At 41.9% G+C, this 18,709-nt stretch overlaps 2 protein-coding genes across 11 annotated transcripts in view; one reads left to right on the top strand and one right to left on the bottom strand.

Annotated features, from left to right (window-relative positions):
• The window catches only part of LOC127411768 (centrosomal protein of 170 kDa-like), a 57,281-nt gene that overhangs the window by 33,709 nt on the left and 4,863 nt on the right, over positions 1–18,709 (top strand). For 5 of the 10 annotated variants that reach the window (XM_051647499.1, XM_051647498.1, XM_051647506.1 and 2 more), the window contains 7 exons: positions 1,873–2,414; positions 3,418–3,519; positions 6,863–6,998; positions 7,543–9,072; positions 10,515–10,565; positions 11,936–12,176; positions 18,481–18,661. In XM_051647499.1, coding sequence (XP_051503459.1) covers positions 1,873–2,414; positions 3,418–3,519; positions 6,863–6,998; positions 7,543–9,072; positions 10,515–10,565; positions 11,936–12,176; positions 18,481–18,661 — 2,783 coding nt within the window. The remainder of the gene's footprint in view (positions 1–1,872; positions 2,415–3,417; positions 3,520–6,862; positions 6,999–7,542; positions 9,073–10,514; positions 10,566–11,935; positions 12,177–18,480; positions 18,662–18,709) is intronic. The other 5 variants (XM_051647503.1, XM_051647502.1, XM_051647507.1 and 2 more) reach the window with 3 other exon arrangements.
• On the bottom strand, positions 12,088–16,477 carry LOC127411773 (uncharacterized). Its single transcript, XM_051647518.1, has 2 exons — positions 12,308–16,477; positions 12,088–12,202 (listed from the first exon to the last, which is right to left on the bottom strand). The coding sequence occupies exon 1, from the start codon at positions 13,975–13,977 to the stop codon at positions 13,261–13,263; it is 717 nt and encodes a 238-aa protein (XP_051503478.1). The 5' UTR covers positions 13,978–16,477; the 3' UTR covers positions 12,088–12,202; positions 12,308–13,260.

Below are 18,709 nucleotides of genomic sequence, written 5' to 3'. Positions count from 1 at the left end.
CTTTTTTCCTTATATCCACTGTCAGAGCTTAGCATACAGTTTGTGGTTAACGCTCCACTCTCTCCTTAAATTCTCCTAAGGAAGTCATTTTACACAGTGGCAGAACCGCATTGATTTCCATTCTATCGATTAATCTAAGCAGCAGTTTAGTTAGCAAAATCAAAAACATCATCTCCTTCTATGGACTGCATGGGATGCGTCCTTCCGGTATGACTTTTCTTTTATTGTAAACACTTCTGCATGCTGCTTTGGGGATAAGAAAGCCCACTGACCTCAGCCTAGCTTGCTAATTTATGAAGAGCATGTGCTTTGCAATCAGTGGAATGCTGACAGGACTGGTAAGAGTCCACATGTGTGAGCTGTACATGTTCAGGGCTGATAATTGATGAAGGCTGTTGGACTATGTGGTTTATCCAGTCCCAGGCGTGGTTCATTTTGTGCTTCTGAGCTTGTGTTTGTTAGCGTGGTTGCCTTTTGCAAACTGTAATGCTGCTATTTGTTTTGTGGGGCAAGATCAGAGTCACCTGGTGAGTTGATCATTGGTTTAATTGTCCACTGGTGAGGTAGTTATTTGTTCTATCGTTCAAGGGCTTGTTTCGTGTGTGAGGTGGTAAAAGAAGTGTCTTGTTTGGAATTTTTTAGATTGGACGATTGCAGATTAATCATTGTTTTACGATTTAATCACTGTCTCACTAAAATTTTAAATTATTTAATAACTTACTCAGTAAACACATGAGCAGCATTGCACATATGTGGCTAGACAGTATTTGACAAATGTACATTTATTGTCATTATATAATCATTAGGACATATGTAAACATTATGTCATTATCATATGAAGTTCTTTTACTTGACAGTTGCCTTTGGCTTGCATTAAAGACTCTATTATCTGTAAAGCTGCTTGGAAATTATATGTATTGTGAAAAGCACTATACAAAACAAAATAGATGGGAATATAAAGAATTTGGAGACCTGGAGAAGGAGATTGAGATACATTGGATTGGAAAGCACTTTGAAGGGATAGTTCATGCAAAAATGAAAATTCTATGCTCATTTACTCCCCCTCATGTTGTTCCAAATCGTTCTTTCTTCTGTGGAACACTAAAGGAGATGTTAGGCCGACTGTCTAGGGATTGACAGCCTTGGTCAGTAAAGTACAATTTCCTACAATGCAAGAAAACACTATAAACATTATTTTAGTACTCTATTTGAAAAATACCAACCCTATCCTTTTGTGTTCCACGGAAGAAAGTTAGTGATACGGGTGTGGAACAATATGAGGATGGGTGAACTATTCCTTTAACTACAGACAGTGAAACAATAATGAAAGTTGATTGCTGCTCTTGTGTTAGTGAATATGTGTTTACTTGTGTGTTATCAGACTAGATAGTAATGCAGTAAATGCAGTCTGACTCATAGAGGGCCGGTGGGGCCAGCTCTCCTCATTCAAAGAACATGCTGTGTGATACAGAAGAGCTGCTTTGTTTCACGGCTAGTGCATGAAAGGTCGTTGTCGGAGTAGTGTGATACTTTCTCCCAGCCTCCCCGAACAGAGGCTGTCAGTTCTGACTGCATGCTGTTTCCTCAGCCGACTAAGCTGACAAATAGACGACCCCCTCCTCCACTTTTTATTTTCTCGCCTTTCTTCCATCTCCTCAAACTGAGGCTTAATTAGTGCCCTGCTACTAAGCCAGGTTTGCAGTCCAGCTGTAACTTCCAACACAGCCTCTCGCTTTCAACATTGGGCAAATCGTATGGGGGATTTTGTTTTAGCTGTGGTTAGATTTACCTCTGAAGTTGCACGTTAAGTTGAAAGTACTACTCTGTTTTGTTGTTGGATTTGCCCAATAAGACAATCGTCTTCGCATACAGGCAGCAAGCATGAGGATGGCACACAGAGCGATTCTGAGAACGGCCTGGGACTGCGCTTTGGCAGCAAGCGGCATGCTGCATTGGAGGAGCGTCTGAGAGCCGCAGGAGTGGGGCGCGTCAAAACAGAGGGTTCGGGCACTTTGAGCCGTACCGCCTTTATGATTGAGTTCTATGATGAGGATAACCCTCGCAAAAGGCGCTCCTACTCATTCTCACAAACCACACCGCTCCTTGGAGGAGTAGCAGGGGAGGGACTTTGTCCGACACCGCCCTCACACCCTAAGGTCATCGCCACGGCAGTGGATGGCAGCAAGGGCATGTCGTCGTCACTGGCAGCAGTCGCCCCCACTGCTGCTCGACTTCTGCTCAAGCAAAGGTCGGAGGAGAAAAATGTGGTGCAGAGCCTTGCCGGTTCTGGTCAGCCCAGTCCTACTGATGAGGCCCAGAAACAAGATGATGATCAGAGTGACAAAGGCACATACACCATTGAACTGGATAACCACAACCCAGAGGAAGAGGAGGCACGGCGAATGATCGATAAGGTATGAAACAAAAACTTAATTGAAAGATTTGTTTCATGATGCTGAATGTAAAATGTTTACAGCTAGCCCCATCCCAAACTCGCACCATTGGTTGAGTGAATGTTGCTGTGTCGGGCTGCACTGGCCTCTCAAACAAATAGAGGAATGTTTTGATAGCGTGTGTAACATTTTTGGTTGTAATCAATCCACATATGGTTTTCTTACAGTTGTCTCTGCATAGTAAGCTGGGATAGATATACATTGAATAAATCATCACCTTTAAACCTTTAGAGTTACAAGTTAAGTTATAGCAGAGATAAAAAATTAAAAAAAATCTTTATATTTATCAGAGTAGATTTGTATGTCCTAAATGAAATACTAGAGCTTGCTGAGTTTTTAGGGCTTAGTTCTGTTAAAAGTAAATGCTGCATCAGAGCCGCCTTGCCAGCTCTGTAATGATTCTCAACATGCTCTCTTGAGTGCATTGTGAATGTTGCATTTATTTTAGTGGAAATCCCACTCTGAATATCAAGCAGTTTGAGTGCTTCTTGCTGTGAAGCTCTATCTAATGGCTTTATAATAGCCCTCATGTGGGAAACCAATCAACTCTTCCATTATTCACTTCACCTTTAGGGAGTTTTAAAGCTTCGCCTTTTAATACCATGTCTGTGTGCTATTACTTACAGAGTGTTTATGACTGTTTAATCATTTAAATACAAAATACCACAAACAGCATCAGAATGCCATGCTTTTTGTCATTTTCAGCATCTATTCAGGAGGAATAGATGGATAGATAGCTTAATGATCAATGGGATGGACAAAAATGATCCTGTGTTTTAGAGGTGTTTCATTTGAGCTGACAACATTTAATACTCTTTCATGGCACTGTTGCCCTGGAATCTATGTAACTGCGTTTATTTGAACCCTTTCTGCCACTTAGGTGCTGCCATTGTCTCACAGCTTGCAGACAAGTGAAGCAGCTCTTGAATCTACTACATGTGTTTTTGTGTTTTGTGATGTGTAGGTGTTTGGGGTGGAGAACTCTCAGGATTCTGGTTGCCCTGAGCAGCAGGAAGCCAGTGGGAAAGTGAAGGACCACAAGAAGCTCAGCTCCACAGTGTCTGAGGTAAAGTCAGTCACAAGTATAGAATAAGGGCATCTACGGATTAGAATTTGTGCTGCATCAGAAAAGTCTGGCGTGCTAGCAAGGAGGCTATAAAAGCCATATCCTCGTTCGCTAGTGCATATCTTAATGCCAGAAGAGTGAGGTTTACACACTGCACAGCTATCACGTACTAGCTGGCTACCATTACACTCACCCCCCAAAACCTCACTCCCATCCGGGTCACGGCACCAGTGTCACTGGTCCTACTCGATCCGCCCCGAGCGGGACTCAAACAGGTGATCCCCAGCATGGGAGATGGACGTGCTTCGGTCGTTAGTGCATCTCTTAAGGCCAGAAGAGTGAGGTTTACACAATGCACAGCTATCACATACCAGCTGTCTACCGTTACATATGCGCTCATACGTTGGGGGAATCCTGGAGTTTTACATAAGAGGAGAAACCCCACTATTTCAGTGCAATTCCGCTGCAGGTCGCAATAGAAAGATAAGGTTACAAACACAGCAACAACTCCTCGAATACCATGTGTGTTATTTACACAAGCGTCACGTGGAAATTACATTAATCCACATGGATACCGGATTAAAGAGTACGCTGCTTATACAGTGCATGCAACCTGAAATGCTGCTTTCTTACAATAACTCGCTTTCTTGCAATAAGCCACTTTCTGGTGTCCATGTAAACAAGGTCAATGAGAATTTTATAGAGGCTGGTCCAGCTGCGCTTTTGGAAATTCCCTTTTGGGCTTGATTTCAAACTCTCTTTCCACACTCTCAAAATGAAATGTTCTTATCCATCAAACACTCAATCAGAGCTTTTTCTAGTGTATTGGTGCTACAAAGCCTGATGTTTTCATTTTCAGTATCTTGCAAATGAATGTTTTTGAATAAAAATTTTGCAAGCTAAATTCTTCAGAATGCTTGTCACCAGTTGTATGGTTGGTTATATGTAATTTACCTAGTCATTGCTTTTTCTTTTTGTTTTTTTGTCAAAGCAACAATGATAGGTTTTCATAATCAAGTGTTTTTATTTTTGGTGACATAATGCTGTTGACATTAAACTGCACATTGAACTTGAACAAAACCTACAGTAGTTGTTTCCGATTTATATATTTATATATATTTCACATTCTAGTTTGAATGATTTAGTTTTATGTTGCATGGAAGTGATACAGAAATACTGACACTGTGCTTAATCTTTGTCAGTCACTCCGTTCGCTGACCGTTTACTGACAGACGCAGTTAGGGAAAATAGTAGTAGTGGTCTTCCTGCCTTAAGGCAGTCTCCACACACACACACACACACACACACACACACAAACAAACAAGAATAAGGATACAATAGAGTCCTTGTTTTGGATCCTTGCAGTGGGACCATGTTTACACCCAGTCATCACTCTAACATTGGTGAAAAAAATCCCATAGACTTACATTAAAGGAGACCTATTATGCCCCTTTTTACAAGACGTAATATAAGTCTCAGGTGTCCCCAGAATGTGTCTGTGAAGTTTCAGCTCAAAATACCCCATGGATCATTTATTATACCATGTTGTAAATGCCTCTTTTTGGGTGGAATTAAAAACACGCTGTTTTCGTGTGTGTCTCTTTAAATGCAAATGAGCTGCTGCTCCCCGCCCCCTTTCCGGAAGAGGGCTGTGCCTTTACAGCTTCAGATACTATAGCAGCAACAAATCAGAACCAATCTGACTGACACCGTAAATACCGGAGTTCAGCCATATATGTATGAGCAACCGTAAATGATGCAAAACATAGGCATTTTGAGTTTGTGATAGTGCTTCTTATGTAGAAAATCACTTTCTGCCCTCCATCTGCATTTCTCGCCACAGCAACGCAGTGACGTGACGTCATGTGCAAACAAGCTATAACAACAAAGCTCTGGTCTCCGTGAATACAATCAGAGACAATGGTAACTTTAGCTGCATTAGCCATGGAATCAGCTAACAAACACATTTGGAAAGGCGATTTGCAAACATTCACAAAATATAAAGTGCGATACTTACATCTTCAGGATATAAAGCTGGAACACGAACAGTTGGTACTGATCCATGCTTGAGAGTCAAATTTTTTGAAAATCCTGCTTTATATTGACCCTCATTCACAAAGCAGATGTAAAATGATTTGCACAAACATACACGAATTTTGGTATGTTTTGGGGCACATTTTCTTCAAAAACAAAACTTGTCCACTGCGTCTTCATTGGCTCTGATGCCGGGAGTACATGAAGACTCTTATGTTCACTTTTACAGCCAACAACAGAACACTTATGACGCTTATGAAGCTGAGACATTATTCTTCTCACTTTAGCTGCTCCATCGTGGAAAAAAATGGCAGACTGTGTGTCATTCACTCACGGGAGGATCTATGATAATAGGGTGGAGTCCGTCACCAGTCGTGGGCATGGCCTGCTCTAAAGTGACGTCACTTCAGAGCGGATACGAAAACCAGTCATTTTGAGACACTGATTTTGATTAATAGAAATATAAGAAAGAGGAGTGGGTGGACTTTTAACATTGTAGGGTGGTTGTGTACACACACTGCCGACTCACATTTATGTTCAAACAATTTTGCATAATAGGTCCCCTTTAAAGGAGAGACTCAAGCCATGTCTAGGGACTAGAATATGATAGAGTTGATGTTGGGCTCTTTGACTTGGGACTATTAAACAAGCACCAAGGAACAACCACATAGCAACACCGTAGTATCATGGCAGAGAGTTTTGCATGGGCAAGCACCATTTACATTTTCTTCTGAAAATGTACAAATCTAGTTTTAAGATACTTGACTCATCAATTTTAAGACAGCTTTAAAGCATTTGAACCCCTAAGAAGTAGGTCTAGATTTGTGTTTTTAAACATAGAGGAGATGACTGAAATATGAGGACAGTTATTATTGATGCAGATTTCTATTGTTCTATTTTACAGTCAAATGCAGCAGTTACTAATTGCCTTATTTTAATAATTATTTCTGTTTATTAGCATTGGTGACCAAATTATATTTTTACTGGTGGTGTACTAATGCACTAAATGCACAAATGCAAACATCATGAGAAGAAAGTTTCAGTGTATTGGGCACATACACAATTGGTTTGCAAATGACATACATTTTGATTAGTTAAACATACGTATAATACAGAGTCCATCTCATGTAGCAGCCCATGTATCACAACCCTGTTTAAATGACTGATGATCTGGTGAGACTTCTTTGAATGTCTGTGAGTTGTAGTAGGATAATTATTACACCTCATGCCATCAGCTCTAGTTCAATACTGGAACACAGAATATCAAGTAGTACTGAATAGTTCAATTTTTACTTCTGTCTAATTGTAGAAACTTGTGGAGGATTCTATCGCAGTCGGCAGCCCTCGCTGGGTTTCACAGTGGGCCAGTTTAGCTGCTAATCAAACAAGAACAGACCCAGAGGGTTCTGGAGCAGAACCGCAAGCTTTTATCCATCAAGAGCGAGGTAACTTGCTTAATTTCTCTTAAATACAGCTGTAGTCACCTGTTGTTCTTTGAACATTATTATATACATATCACATTGTTCAGTGGGTCCACAAAAAAATAAAAAAAATAAAAAATAAAAATAAAAGACATCTTTCTGCACTAATTCTTGGTTACTAATCCAATAAGCAAATGTGTTGCATTGACCATGTTAACTTCCAAGCTTCCATTGAAACATACAAGATGTTCTTTGGAACATTCCCACATCATGCTGGGCTAACATAGATCATCAGGTTTTGCATAAACTTGTGGAGTGCATGCCAAGTGTCTGCTGTCATTAAAGCAAAAGGGGGACATACCAGATGCTAAGAAGTTAATGTTTTGATTAAACTTTTCACTCAAATTGTTATACTTAAACACAGTTTGTAATTGAAAAAAGCATTACATTACAAAAATGCAAAATAGAATAATATTTCAGTGAACACCAAAGTGAACACCAAATTCTCAATCCTACTATACAGTATAATATATATATATATATATATTTATACTGTCTTCCAATTCAGATGCTGATGCCTCTATCAAGAGCACTGGCTCCACCACTTCCAGCCAAACTGAGCGTAAGAGAAGAACTCTTCCCCAGCTTCCCACAGAGGAGAAGACCAAGCGTTCTGAGATCGGTGAGAAGCAAGACACAGAACCCCAGGAAAAAGAAAGCCACAGTGAAAGCGGCTATGTGAAGGACCATAAAGGTGACTGCAAGTGCCTTGGCACTCTGGATAACAAGAACAATGAGTCTGGCAAGTCTAGTCAAGCCAAGTCCTTCCAGCAGGATGGGAAGGCAAGACAACAGTCATCCTCCAAGTCATCTCTACGCTCCCTGGGAAATGGAGAGAGAAGAACTGAGGAGGGTCGCAGGAGGCGTTCCGAGGACAAGAGTAAAGTAAGTGATGGGGAGAGATCTGGGAAGCCACTGGTGAGGCAGGGCAGCTTTACCATTGATAAGCCCAGTGGTAACATACCCATAGAACTGATTCCTCGCATCAATCGACAGAACAGCGGGAGGGAGCGTAGTGACTCAGTGGGCAGCATGGACACAGCGACTCTTCTCAAAGACACTGAAGCTGTCATGGCATTCCTGGAAGCCAAGCTCCGTGATGAGAAAAAGTTGGACTCAACAGCGGCACCTAGCTGTCCCCCCATATGCCCATTGTCCCCGGAATCAGATATTGACACGACAAGCACAGTCAGCCAGGCAACTGATGGTGATCGTAAAGCTGTGCAGAAGCGTCGCTCTCTTAGCAGCCTTTATAGAGAGAAAAGCAATGCGAGCACTACCGCAAAAACCACTACCAGTGCGAGAGAACGTCTGGAGAAGAAGACCAAGACCAAGACTACAGAAAGCCGTTCAGATGCTCGCCGGTCAGCGCAAACAGCTTCGCGTGGCCGCCAACCATCCCAGGATCTCACTGATGATGACCAGACATCCTCGTTAGCCATCTCCGACATCCTGTCCTCTGACCAGGAGATGTATTCTAGTCGATCACACACCAAAGGTTACTTCACCTCCACCGATGATCTCTTGCAGTCCAAGCTTGATACTAACAAAACTGCCAAGTCCATAAAGCCCAGCAAGACACTGCACAGTAGCACCACATCCCTCACGAAACAGACCGGTGTGAGTTTGCCCCAACCCCGTCCTACAAGGGCGTCCTTGTTGCGCAGGGCTCGACTCGGGGACACGTCGGACACGGACTTGGCGGATGCAGACAGGGTTTCGGTGGCATCTGAGGTGTCCACCACCAGTTCCACTTCTAAACCGCCATCGGGAAGGAAGGCACAGTCGCGCATTGACATGCTTGCGCAACCTCGGCGAACCAGACTCGGTTCATTTTCAGCACGGAGTGATTCAGAGGCGACGATCAGTCGGACCACAGCAGCCCGTGTGTCATCGGAGACAGCCCTTCGCCTGGGACTGCGGAGCACAAATCAGCAAGCAACGGATAGCAAACTCACTGCACGCATGCGGGCCAATAGTGTCTCCAAGCTAACGGACCCCAAGCCGAAGACAGCACCTGTCAGCAGCATCCCATCAGGTAAGGGGAAAAACTATAATAAAATTAACATTCTTATGTAGATGACGAAAGGTAGAAAATGTCAAGAAAACCTTGGCAAATTTTTTATATCCTGCTAACCTAGTTGAACCAGATAGATCAAAGCATTGTAAGTGTGTATTTGAAAGTTTGATTTCAGTCAGACTAAAACAATAATGTCATGTAAACAGTCAGATTTTTGCAAAGTCGGATAAACAGACCTAGATAATGTGTTTTTTGCTCTGCATCATCCAGCATGCTCACATTATTCGGCATTGTGCGCTTGCTCCAAAAGACAAGTGATGTGTGACATGTTCAGTATTTAACACTTCCTCAGCTGACGTCTTTCCTTCAAATATTCGATTACGCATTGTTTCTTGTGTACATAAAGAGACAGATGAAAACTAAGCATAAACCAGCCATAGCTCAATTATTACTGGTCATGTAAACATACTCAGCATTTTCAGACAGGTTTCTTAAGCTATTTTCTGATCTCCTATTGGTCGGCCAAACAGATAGTTCCACCCCAAACTCACACCATTGGTTGAACCGATGTTGCTGTATTGGGATGCTCAAACAAACAGAGCGATATTCTGATTGTGGCCCAGAGCCACAGTGTTTACACTTTTCATGGAAATCAACGGAGAGCTTATTTATGGTTGTCTCTTCCTACTAAGCTGGGCTAGAAAGTATTTTAAAGGTGATGTAAGTGATTTTGTTTATTAATAGACATGCAGAAAACCTCCTTATTATCTGTCAGATATCATTTAAATAGATGCCATGAAATATCACACCTGTCTCTGTAACAGCACTAGACTGGGTAAACAGCGGCGAAAAAGATGTCCCAGAATATATATATATATATTTTTTTTGTTGCATAATCTGAGGTAAAAAAGCACAATTTACGATTCTAGTGTTGTCAGATTTTACTGCTGATTTGAAATATGTTCTATGATCGTAATCTTGACCAACCGTTTTGGAGATTTCGGTCTTTCCTCATTCAAGTAGATAGGAGCTGCACTTGTATGGCACTTGTTTATAAAAATAGATGCCTGGAAGCGCTCCAAAGATGGCGCCACGTGGGTGGACTTGCTAAAAAGACTTTGGTGTGGGGTTTCGGAAAGAGGGGGTGTGGCTAATCAACGGCTAAGTCTGGGGGAAGTTCCAGAACGGCTAAAATCATTTACAGCACCTTTAACTTTAAAAAAATAAAATAACACACATCACCAAAGTCTTGTGGTTGTATGATGAAACTCTCAGAGCTATAAAAAGAGGATGGATCTTAGCTTAAAATTAGATGTTTAGCGGTATACTCTTTTCAGCAAAATTTTGCAATGCATTTTTTAGATGTTTCGTATATACTAAAGTGGTGTCATTTGTCATGTTGACTGTAAATGTCTGCCTCTGCATGCTTGTGATATTTAAAAAGATTTCATTTTACACAGAAACCCCACAACTTCTCCCTGAAAGTATTCTCGCAGAGGAGGAGCCCATGGGTACTGTACCATCTCTGGGCTGTGTGTGTGTGTGTGTGTGTGTGCGCATGTTTGTCAGGCTCAAAAATATTCATTTAAATACTGCTGAATACAGAACATATAATACGTTTTAAACAGTATAACCTCAAACTCAGAAAGAACAGCTTCTTGCATGTTTTTAAATGTCATTCCACTGCATACATGAACTCATTTAATAATTTTACTCTCATTTCCTTTTATCAGCCACAGCAGTGATGACAAGGCACTCAGCTCATTCACTATCCCATTAACTAAACATTTAAGGAGCGAGATGTCAAATCTTTAAACAGATAGCATTATTTTTTCAGAGATCTAAGTGCTTTAGAGTAGACATGATTTTAGAATCAGTGCTTTGAGTGAACTTTAATAGTAATAATGAATGTAAATGGGATTTCTCAGCAATTTGTCAATTAATGCCAAAAATCAGGGGAAAGGTGGCTTTCTCATATGCTGATGCAAGCACTGAGCAATAAGAATTGAGGGTTAGTGATTTTTGAACAGATGCCCCCTGGTGGCAAAAGATTAGAACAACACCACAATTGCTTATTGAAATAAGTTAAGAGGTTCTGAAAAAGCAGTGTAATTTTAGGCACACTCTTCCTTGAGCAACCTGGGATTACTGTAGGTGCTAAGTATACCAGTTTTGTAGTTCGGAGGTAAACCTTACCTAGAATTGATCCTCCTGTGAGCTACCTCCCAAATAAAGCCTTTTCATCACTTGGCTAGTGCAATTTATCTTAGATGTAACCGTTTGCTTTGAGCAAGTTTGAGTTTTGCTGGGGAAACTGCAATGTAGGCTATAACTTTTCATTTGCTGAGTGTTTTTTTTTTGTTGTTGTTTTTTTTTATCCTAAAAACACTTGTAGGATTACATAATGATAATTACACCGATTTTTGCTCCATCCCCATTTGAAACAAGGTTGTGATGGGAACTGTTTTATCATTGTAGTGGATAATACGAATATTTGTTTTAAATAGAAACTCTGACAAGGAAACTGTTTACTTATGCAATAATTCTAAATATGGTTAAGATATTATTTGATTTAGAAGTTATGTTCATAAACCTTGAGCTAATGGGGAAGAAGACAGTGTGTTTGTTGCATCATGTAATACAGATGCAAGGAGTTTGGTGATCATTTAATAAAGACTTCTCTGTTTTGTTTTGTTTTTTTTTTTTCTAATATTGACAATGGATTTGCCATAAAATACTCATAAACGCTCCCAAAGGTGACTCCTTTTGGAGATGAAATGTAAACACATCTAACCAATTCACATGAAGCATAAAACTTTGTTCATTATTAATTTTATTTGTGTAAAGATACTTGATACATCATGCTCCTCTCTACTTTAAGTCAATAACAGGTGGAGACGGCTGCCTCCTGAATATGCCTCTACATCTGAAGATGAGTTTGGCTCCAACCGTAACTCTCCCAAACACGTTCGGCTGCGGCCTGGCACCACCCTTCGCACCAGCAAGCTGGGTGTACCCGCTCCTGTCACGGCCAGCCCCGGAGGCCTCCTCCTCAAGAACAGGATGAGAGAACAGGAGGAGTACATACGAGACTGGACAGCCCACAGCGAAGAGATTGCCAGGTACTTATCAACTCTATGACCTTTTCCTACATACAGACACATTCATATGAAGACTGTGAGTGTAAAAGTGTTTTTCATAAATAACTCCACAGTTATGTAAAGGAATAGTTGTTTTGTAATATTGTACTCACCCTCATGTCGTTCCAAGCCAGAACGACATTCTTTCTTATGTGGAACAAAAAAGGAGATGTTTTAATGAATATCACGGTCTGCCGCCTTTTTCTTTTTTGTTATTAACCATTTTTATTGATTCCATACAGCATATTAAATAGACAGGATATGCGGAATCAAATTATATGAAATTATAAACATTCCCCCTCCCACCCGACACAAACAAGCACCCCAGTGGTCAAACGTTAATTGACAATAAATCAGCAGAAAATGTTCAGAAACATAAAAAGTATACCTTCGAAAACAAAAAACAATAAGGTTGCAATACACACATTTAAAACTACAAGTCTCTCTCCACTGCCCCTCCCTGAGAGCCTTCTAAAAAGGCAAAATAGCTGCCCCATTTCTTGCCAAACAAATCCAGGTTGCCTAGACTTCTATATGACATTTCTTCAAATGCCGCTACCCTGCCAATATGCCCGTCTGGGGCAAAATGAAATTTGAATGCCCAATAAATCAAATCAAATCAAATCACATTTATTGTCACACAGCCATATACACAAGTGCAATAGTGTGTGAAATTCTTGGGTGCAGTTCTGATCAACATAGCAGTCGTGACAGTGATGAGACATATACCAATTTACAATAACATCAAATTAACACAACACAATTTAAAGTCTAATATACACATAATTACACACAACAATATACAAATAATAACATACACTGTACAGTATATAATACACACAATATAGATACACATTATTCAATAAAAATAAAAAAGTATATATAGTAGTATATATAGAATGTACAATAGGCTGTATTGTACTGTATTGACATTCAGGCTGTCGGTTGATAGTCAGTTGTTAAGAGAGAATATAATATAATAATAATATAATTTATGACAGTCCGGTGTGAGATATAAGAGTAAGAGTAATAAAGTGCAGTGCTGATGTATTTTGATCGTGGGAGATCAAGAGCTCAAAAGTCTGATTGCTTGGGGGAAGAAGCTATCATGGAGTCGGCTGGTGCGGGTCCTGATGCTGCGATACCGCCTGCCTGATGGTAGCAGTGAGAACAGCCCATGGCTTGGGTGGCTGGAGTCTCTGATGATCCTCTGAGCTTTTTTCACACACCGCCTGGTATATATGTCCTGGAGGGAGGGAAGCTCACCTCCGATGATGTGTCTGACAGTGCGCACCACCCTTTGCAGTGCTTTGCGGTTGTGGGCTGTGCTATTGCCGTACCAAGCAGAGATGCAGCCAGTCAGGATGCTCTCCACAGTGCAGGTGTAGAGCCCTGTGAGGATGTGGCGGTTCATTCCAAACTTCCTCAGCCGTCTCAGGAAGTAGAGGCACTGATTAGCCTTCTTCACAACGACTTCAGTGTGGATGGACCATGTGAGTTCCTCAGTGATGTGGACACCCAGGAACTTGAAGCTGCTGACTTTCTCCACTGGTGCTCCATTGATGGTGATGGGACTGTGTTCTCTGTCTTTTCTTCTGAAGTCCACCACAAGCTCCTTTGTCTTACTGACGTTGAGGGAGAGGTTGTGCTCCTGACACCAGTGTGTTAGAGTGTGCACCTCCTCTCTGTAGGCTGTTTCATCATTGTCAGTGATCAGACCTACCACCGTCGTGTCATCAGCAAACTTAATGATGGCATTGGAGCTATGTGTTGCCACAGTCATGTGTGTACAGGGAATACAGGAGTGGGCTGAGAACACAGCCCTGTGGGGCTCCAGTGTTGAGGGTCAGTGATGAGGAGATGTTGCTGCCTATTCTAACCACCTGGCGTCTGCTTGACAGGAAGTCCAGGATCCAGCTGCACAGCGAGCTGTTTAAGCCCAGAGCCCGGAGTTTCTCATCAAGCTTGGAGGGCACTATAGTGTTGAATGCTGAGCTGTAGTCTACAAACAGCATTCTCACATAAGTGTTCTTTTGTTCCAGGTGGGAGAGCAGTGTGTATTGTAGATGCATTGGCATCATCAGTGGAGCGGTTGTTGCGGTAAGCAAACTGCAATGGGTCAAGAGAGAGAGGCAGCACAGAGCAGATGTAATCTCTGATTAGTCTCTCAAAGCATTTGCTGATGATGGGGGTCAGAGCAACAGGACGCCAGTCATTTAAGCAAGTTATTTTTGATTGCTTTGGAACAGGCACAATGGTGGACGTTTTAAAGCATGTGGGGACTACAGACAAAGAGAGGACAAGGTTGAAAATGTCTGTAAAAACACCAGCCAGTTGGTTCGCGCACGCTTTGATGACGCAGCCAGGAATGCCGTCTGGGCCCGTGGCTTTGCGGATATTCACCCGTCAGAAGGATCGGGTTACATCCGCTACAGAGACGGAGAGTGAGCTAACCTCTGTAGCTTCGGCCACGAGAGCTCTCTCCGCGAGGGCGGTGTTATTTCCCTCAAAACGAGCATAAAAAGTATTTAGCTCATCTGGCAGAGAGGCAGCAGTGTTCATGGCGGAGTTTTTATTCCCTTTAAAGTCCGTGATGATGTTAATTCCCTGCCACATGCTTCTAGAGTTGGTGGTGTTAAACTGTCCTTCAATCTTGTTCCTGTACTGGTGTTTTGCTGTTCTGACTGGCTTGTTTATGCTCCTCCGCTTTCCCGGAATTGAAAGCGGAGGTCCGCACATTAAGTGCCGCGCGAACATCGCTATTTATCCATGGCTTCTGGTTCGGATAGATCCGTGTTGTTCTGGTCGGAACGACGTCCTCCATGCGCTTTCTGATGAAACACATTACGCTATCAGCATAAACATCGATGTCGTCATCAGAGGCGGACCGGAACATCTCCCAGTCCGTATTATCAAAAAAGACTTCTGCGTAGAATCTGATTGGTCCGACCAGCACTGGATCGTTCTGAGGTTGGGTGCTTCCTGTTTCAGTTTCTGCCTGTAAGCGGGCAGAAGCAGAATGGAAGAGTGGTCCGATTTGCCAAATGGTGGGCGGGGGAGGGATTTGTAGCCGTCCCGGAAAGGAAAGAGTAGCAATGGTCCAAAACCCGGTCCCCTCGTGTGTTGAAACTAATGTGCTGGTGGTATTTTGGTGCGACTGATTTGAAACTGGCTTTATTAAAGTCCCCAGTCACAATGAACGCGGCCTCAGGGTGCGTGGTTTCCTGCTCACTTATAATCCCATACAGTTCCTTGAGTGCCCGGTCTGTGTCGGCTTGTGGCGGGAATGTACACAGCAGTGATAATGACCGCTGTGAATTCCCTCGGTAGCCAGAATGGTCGACACAAAAGCATGAGAAATTCCAGATCAGGAGAGCAGAAAGACTTGATAGAATGTACGTTCCTCTGATCACACCAGGATTTGTTGATCATAAAACATACACCACCACCTCTGCTTTTACCTGAGAGGTCTTTCGCTCTGTCCACATGGTGCACGGAGAACCCTGCGGGTTGGGGTCTGGAATCACCACAGACATCCAAGTTTCTGTAAATACATCACAAATGAAACTCTGAACCCTCATCCAAAATTCTTGGATCTTAACCCACCACCAAAAAACATGGGTTGTGTTCCCATCCTCTGACTGGCATCGCCAGCAGGTGGGTGTGTCTTTAAGACCAAGCCAATACAATCTAGAGGGGGTCCAATAGAATCGATGTAAAATCTTAAAGTGCATAAGGTGCACCCTTGCATCTCTAGATGTAGTCTTGACATTTTTTAGAATCCTAGCCCACACTCCCTCCTCCAATACCAAGTTTAAATCTTTCTCCCATTATCTCTTGACAGAAGTTAAAGCTCCGTCCCCCAGACTCTGAATTAGCAGGGAGTAATACACTGATGCCTCATGACCTTTTCCAAAAGCAGTAATCACCACTCCCAGAGTATCTGCTGCTTTAGGGGGGTGGCCTGCCTTCTTAATACAACAGCAATTGATAGTGCATAAGCACTAAAAAACAATGTAAGTTCTCACATGAACACGCAAGCCACTGTGAAAGAGCTTCTCTTATAGCGCTCATGAATGCGTAACGGACGTCAAGATTTTCACTGCAAAATGATGTTCTCGCCAAACCTAACATATGCCTTTAGTAGACTAAGAATATGACACACGAGTTGCATGGACTACTTTTATAAGACGTTTGGGTCCTTGTTACTATCATTGTATTGAAATGGCATTACCACAAAAATAAATTTCGATTTGCCCCTCCTTTTGTTTATAAAAAAAAAAAAAAAAAGCAAAAATCTGGGTTCCAATGAGGCACTTACAATGGAAGTGAATGGGGGCCACAAGACATAAACAATATGCATGTTAAAATGATTTAAGTGTGATAAAATTGCTTACTAACCTTTTTGTAGAGCCGAGGAGGGCGGGGCCTGGCTGGAATGAGACACACTCGGTCCCCAATCAGCCTGATGGGGCGCGCGAGGGATAAAGGCGGCCGGGGACGACAGTTCGGGAGAGAGAGAATTGCAGACAGCTGTACTGTGTGTTTTTAGTTGTGTGTTTTGGTTGTGTTTTTTTTGGTTAATAAATTATTTAAGTTGTCAAGCCGGTTCTCACCTCCTCCTTTCCACTGAATCCCCTTAAGGGGATTCAGTGGAAAGGAGGAGGCGAGAATTCTCTCTCTCCCGAACTGTCGTCCCTGGCCGCCTTTATCCCTCGCGCGCCCCATCAGGCTGATTGGGGACCGGGTGTGTCTCATTCCAGCCCGGCCCCGCCCACCTCGGCTCTACACTTTTCTATGTAAAGTTATATATAAATGTACTACTTTGTTTCCATGACGATGTAAAGTCAACGAATCCTAAAACTCTAAAATTACAATTTAAACAACTTTACATCTCAAATAATACAGGAGTTTTAACAGAAGAGTTAATGTAAGTGCTTTTATAAAATTAAAAGCTTCACATTTCTGCCTTTAAACCCTCCAAATATTGGCCCCCATTCACTTTCATTGTATGTGCCTCAATGTAACCTTGATTTGTGATTCTTTTTTTTTTTAAAGAAAAGGATGGATGAGTTGATTTTATTTTTTATTTTTTGTGGTAATCAACATTATGCCACAAATGCTCTCGATTGAACTTAACTTGTATTGAACCCGGAATATTCCTTTAAAAAGAAAACCTTTTTAAAAGCATAGATCATTTTAGTAAGACTGGCTCTAAATTTCTTAATGTATCCATTCTATTGTGATATTACATGTTTAACCAGGCACATAGCCAGTCATCTCAGGAGATGTCCTCATATTAGTCACAAGCTGGAACAAACACAAAGAGATTGTGTTCAAATCTACTGCTGCAGGGCACACTAATATTAGCTGATCACAAGCTCTCTCTGTCTTCTTGATATAAGTTACTTTTCTTTTTCGTATTCTTTTTGACATTTGGTCATATTATTGTCTTAACTTTTCATTCACCCATGTATTTATCCTTTTTTTTTCATTCATTTCTCTAAGTGACACATAGTTGCCCGGTAGTGTAGATATTTCCTCAGAGTAACTAGACACATTTATAATTGCTTAAAGGTGCACAAAATCCTTTATTCCACTTTAAAAAAGTGCACATAAAGAAACAAATGATACTGTTTAAAATGATGTACTCTCACATGAGATGAAAACTCCAGTCATCACTCATGTTGTTGTTTCCCACTCATGGTTGAGATCACATGACCATCCGAATACAACCAATTTTATCTCGGTAACCCCCTCTAATTGGACCCTTTCTGGTATTTCTACTATGGTATCAGTAACAGTAAGCTTTTGCTTTTGCGTGATGCTGCACATAAGCCGATAGGTGTCAGTACCACTGTCCTAAACATAAAAAATTACTTAGTGCATCGTTAACAACACGTCTATGCCACATTTGACCCTTTGCCAAATCTGTGATCTGTTCATTAGCAATACTGCCACCTTGTGGTATTCTGCCATACACTAAAAAGCCTTTCAACACACAAATAACAGCAAAGAAAGTACCTAAATCTGAATTGGAGCATATACAAATATGTGATTCATAACTAATTGGGTAGATATGAATTTTTGATGTCTTAAGCATGTATAAGTGGTTGCATGTACTGGTTGTCATTCGTTCAGTTGATTACTTTGATGTTGGATTGTATATATGTGCATGTGATTGAATTTTGTAGGGACAACCTAATGTGATTTTTGTGGTTTATTTTGCATGATGTATGTGTATTTGTGCACCCCTAGTTTCAGACACCCGTCTGAAAGTTTACAGGTTATTTCCCTGTGTGCGCAGGATCAGCCAGGACCTCGCCAAGGATCTGGCCATCCTGGCACGGGAGATCCACGACGTTGCAGGCGAGATTGACTCGGTCAGCTCTTCTGGCACCGCCCCCAGCACCACAGTCAGCACAGCCGCGACCACGCCAGGCTCTGCCATCGACACCAGGGAGGAGGTAGGCCTTACTGCTCTTTACAACACATTTCTCCCAGCTGATAATACC

The sequence above is a fragment of the Myxocyprinus asiaticus genome, chromosome 21 (genome assembly GCF_019703515.2).
Source record: "Myxocyprinus asiaticus isolate MX2 ecotype Aquarium Trade chromosome 21, UBuf_Myxa_2, whole genome shotgun sequence".
Lineage (NCBI taxonomy): Eukaryota > Metazoa > Chordata > Actinopteri > Cypriniformes > Catostomidae > Myxocyprinus > Myxocyprinus asiaticus.
This window is presented reverse-complemented; position numbering and strand designations above follow the sequence as displayed.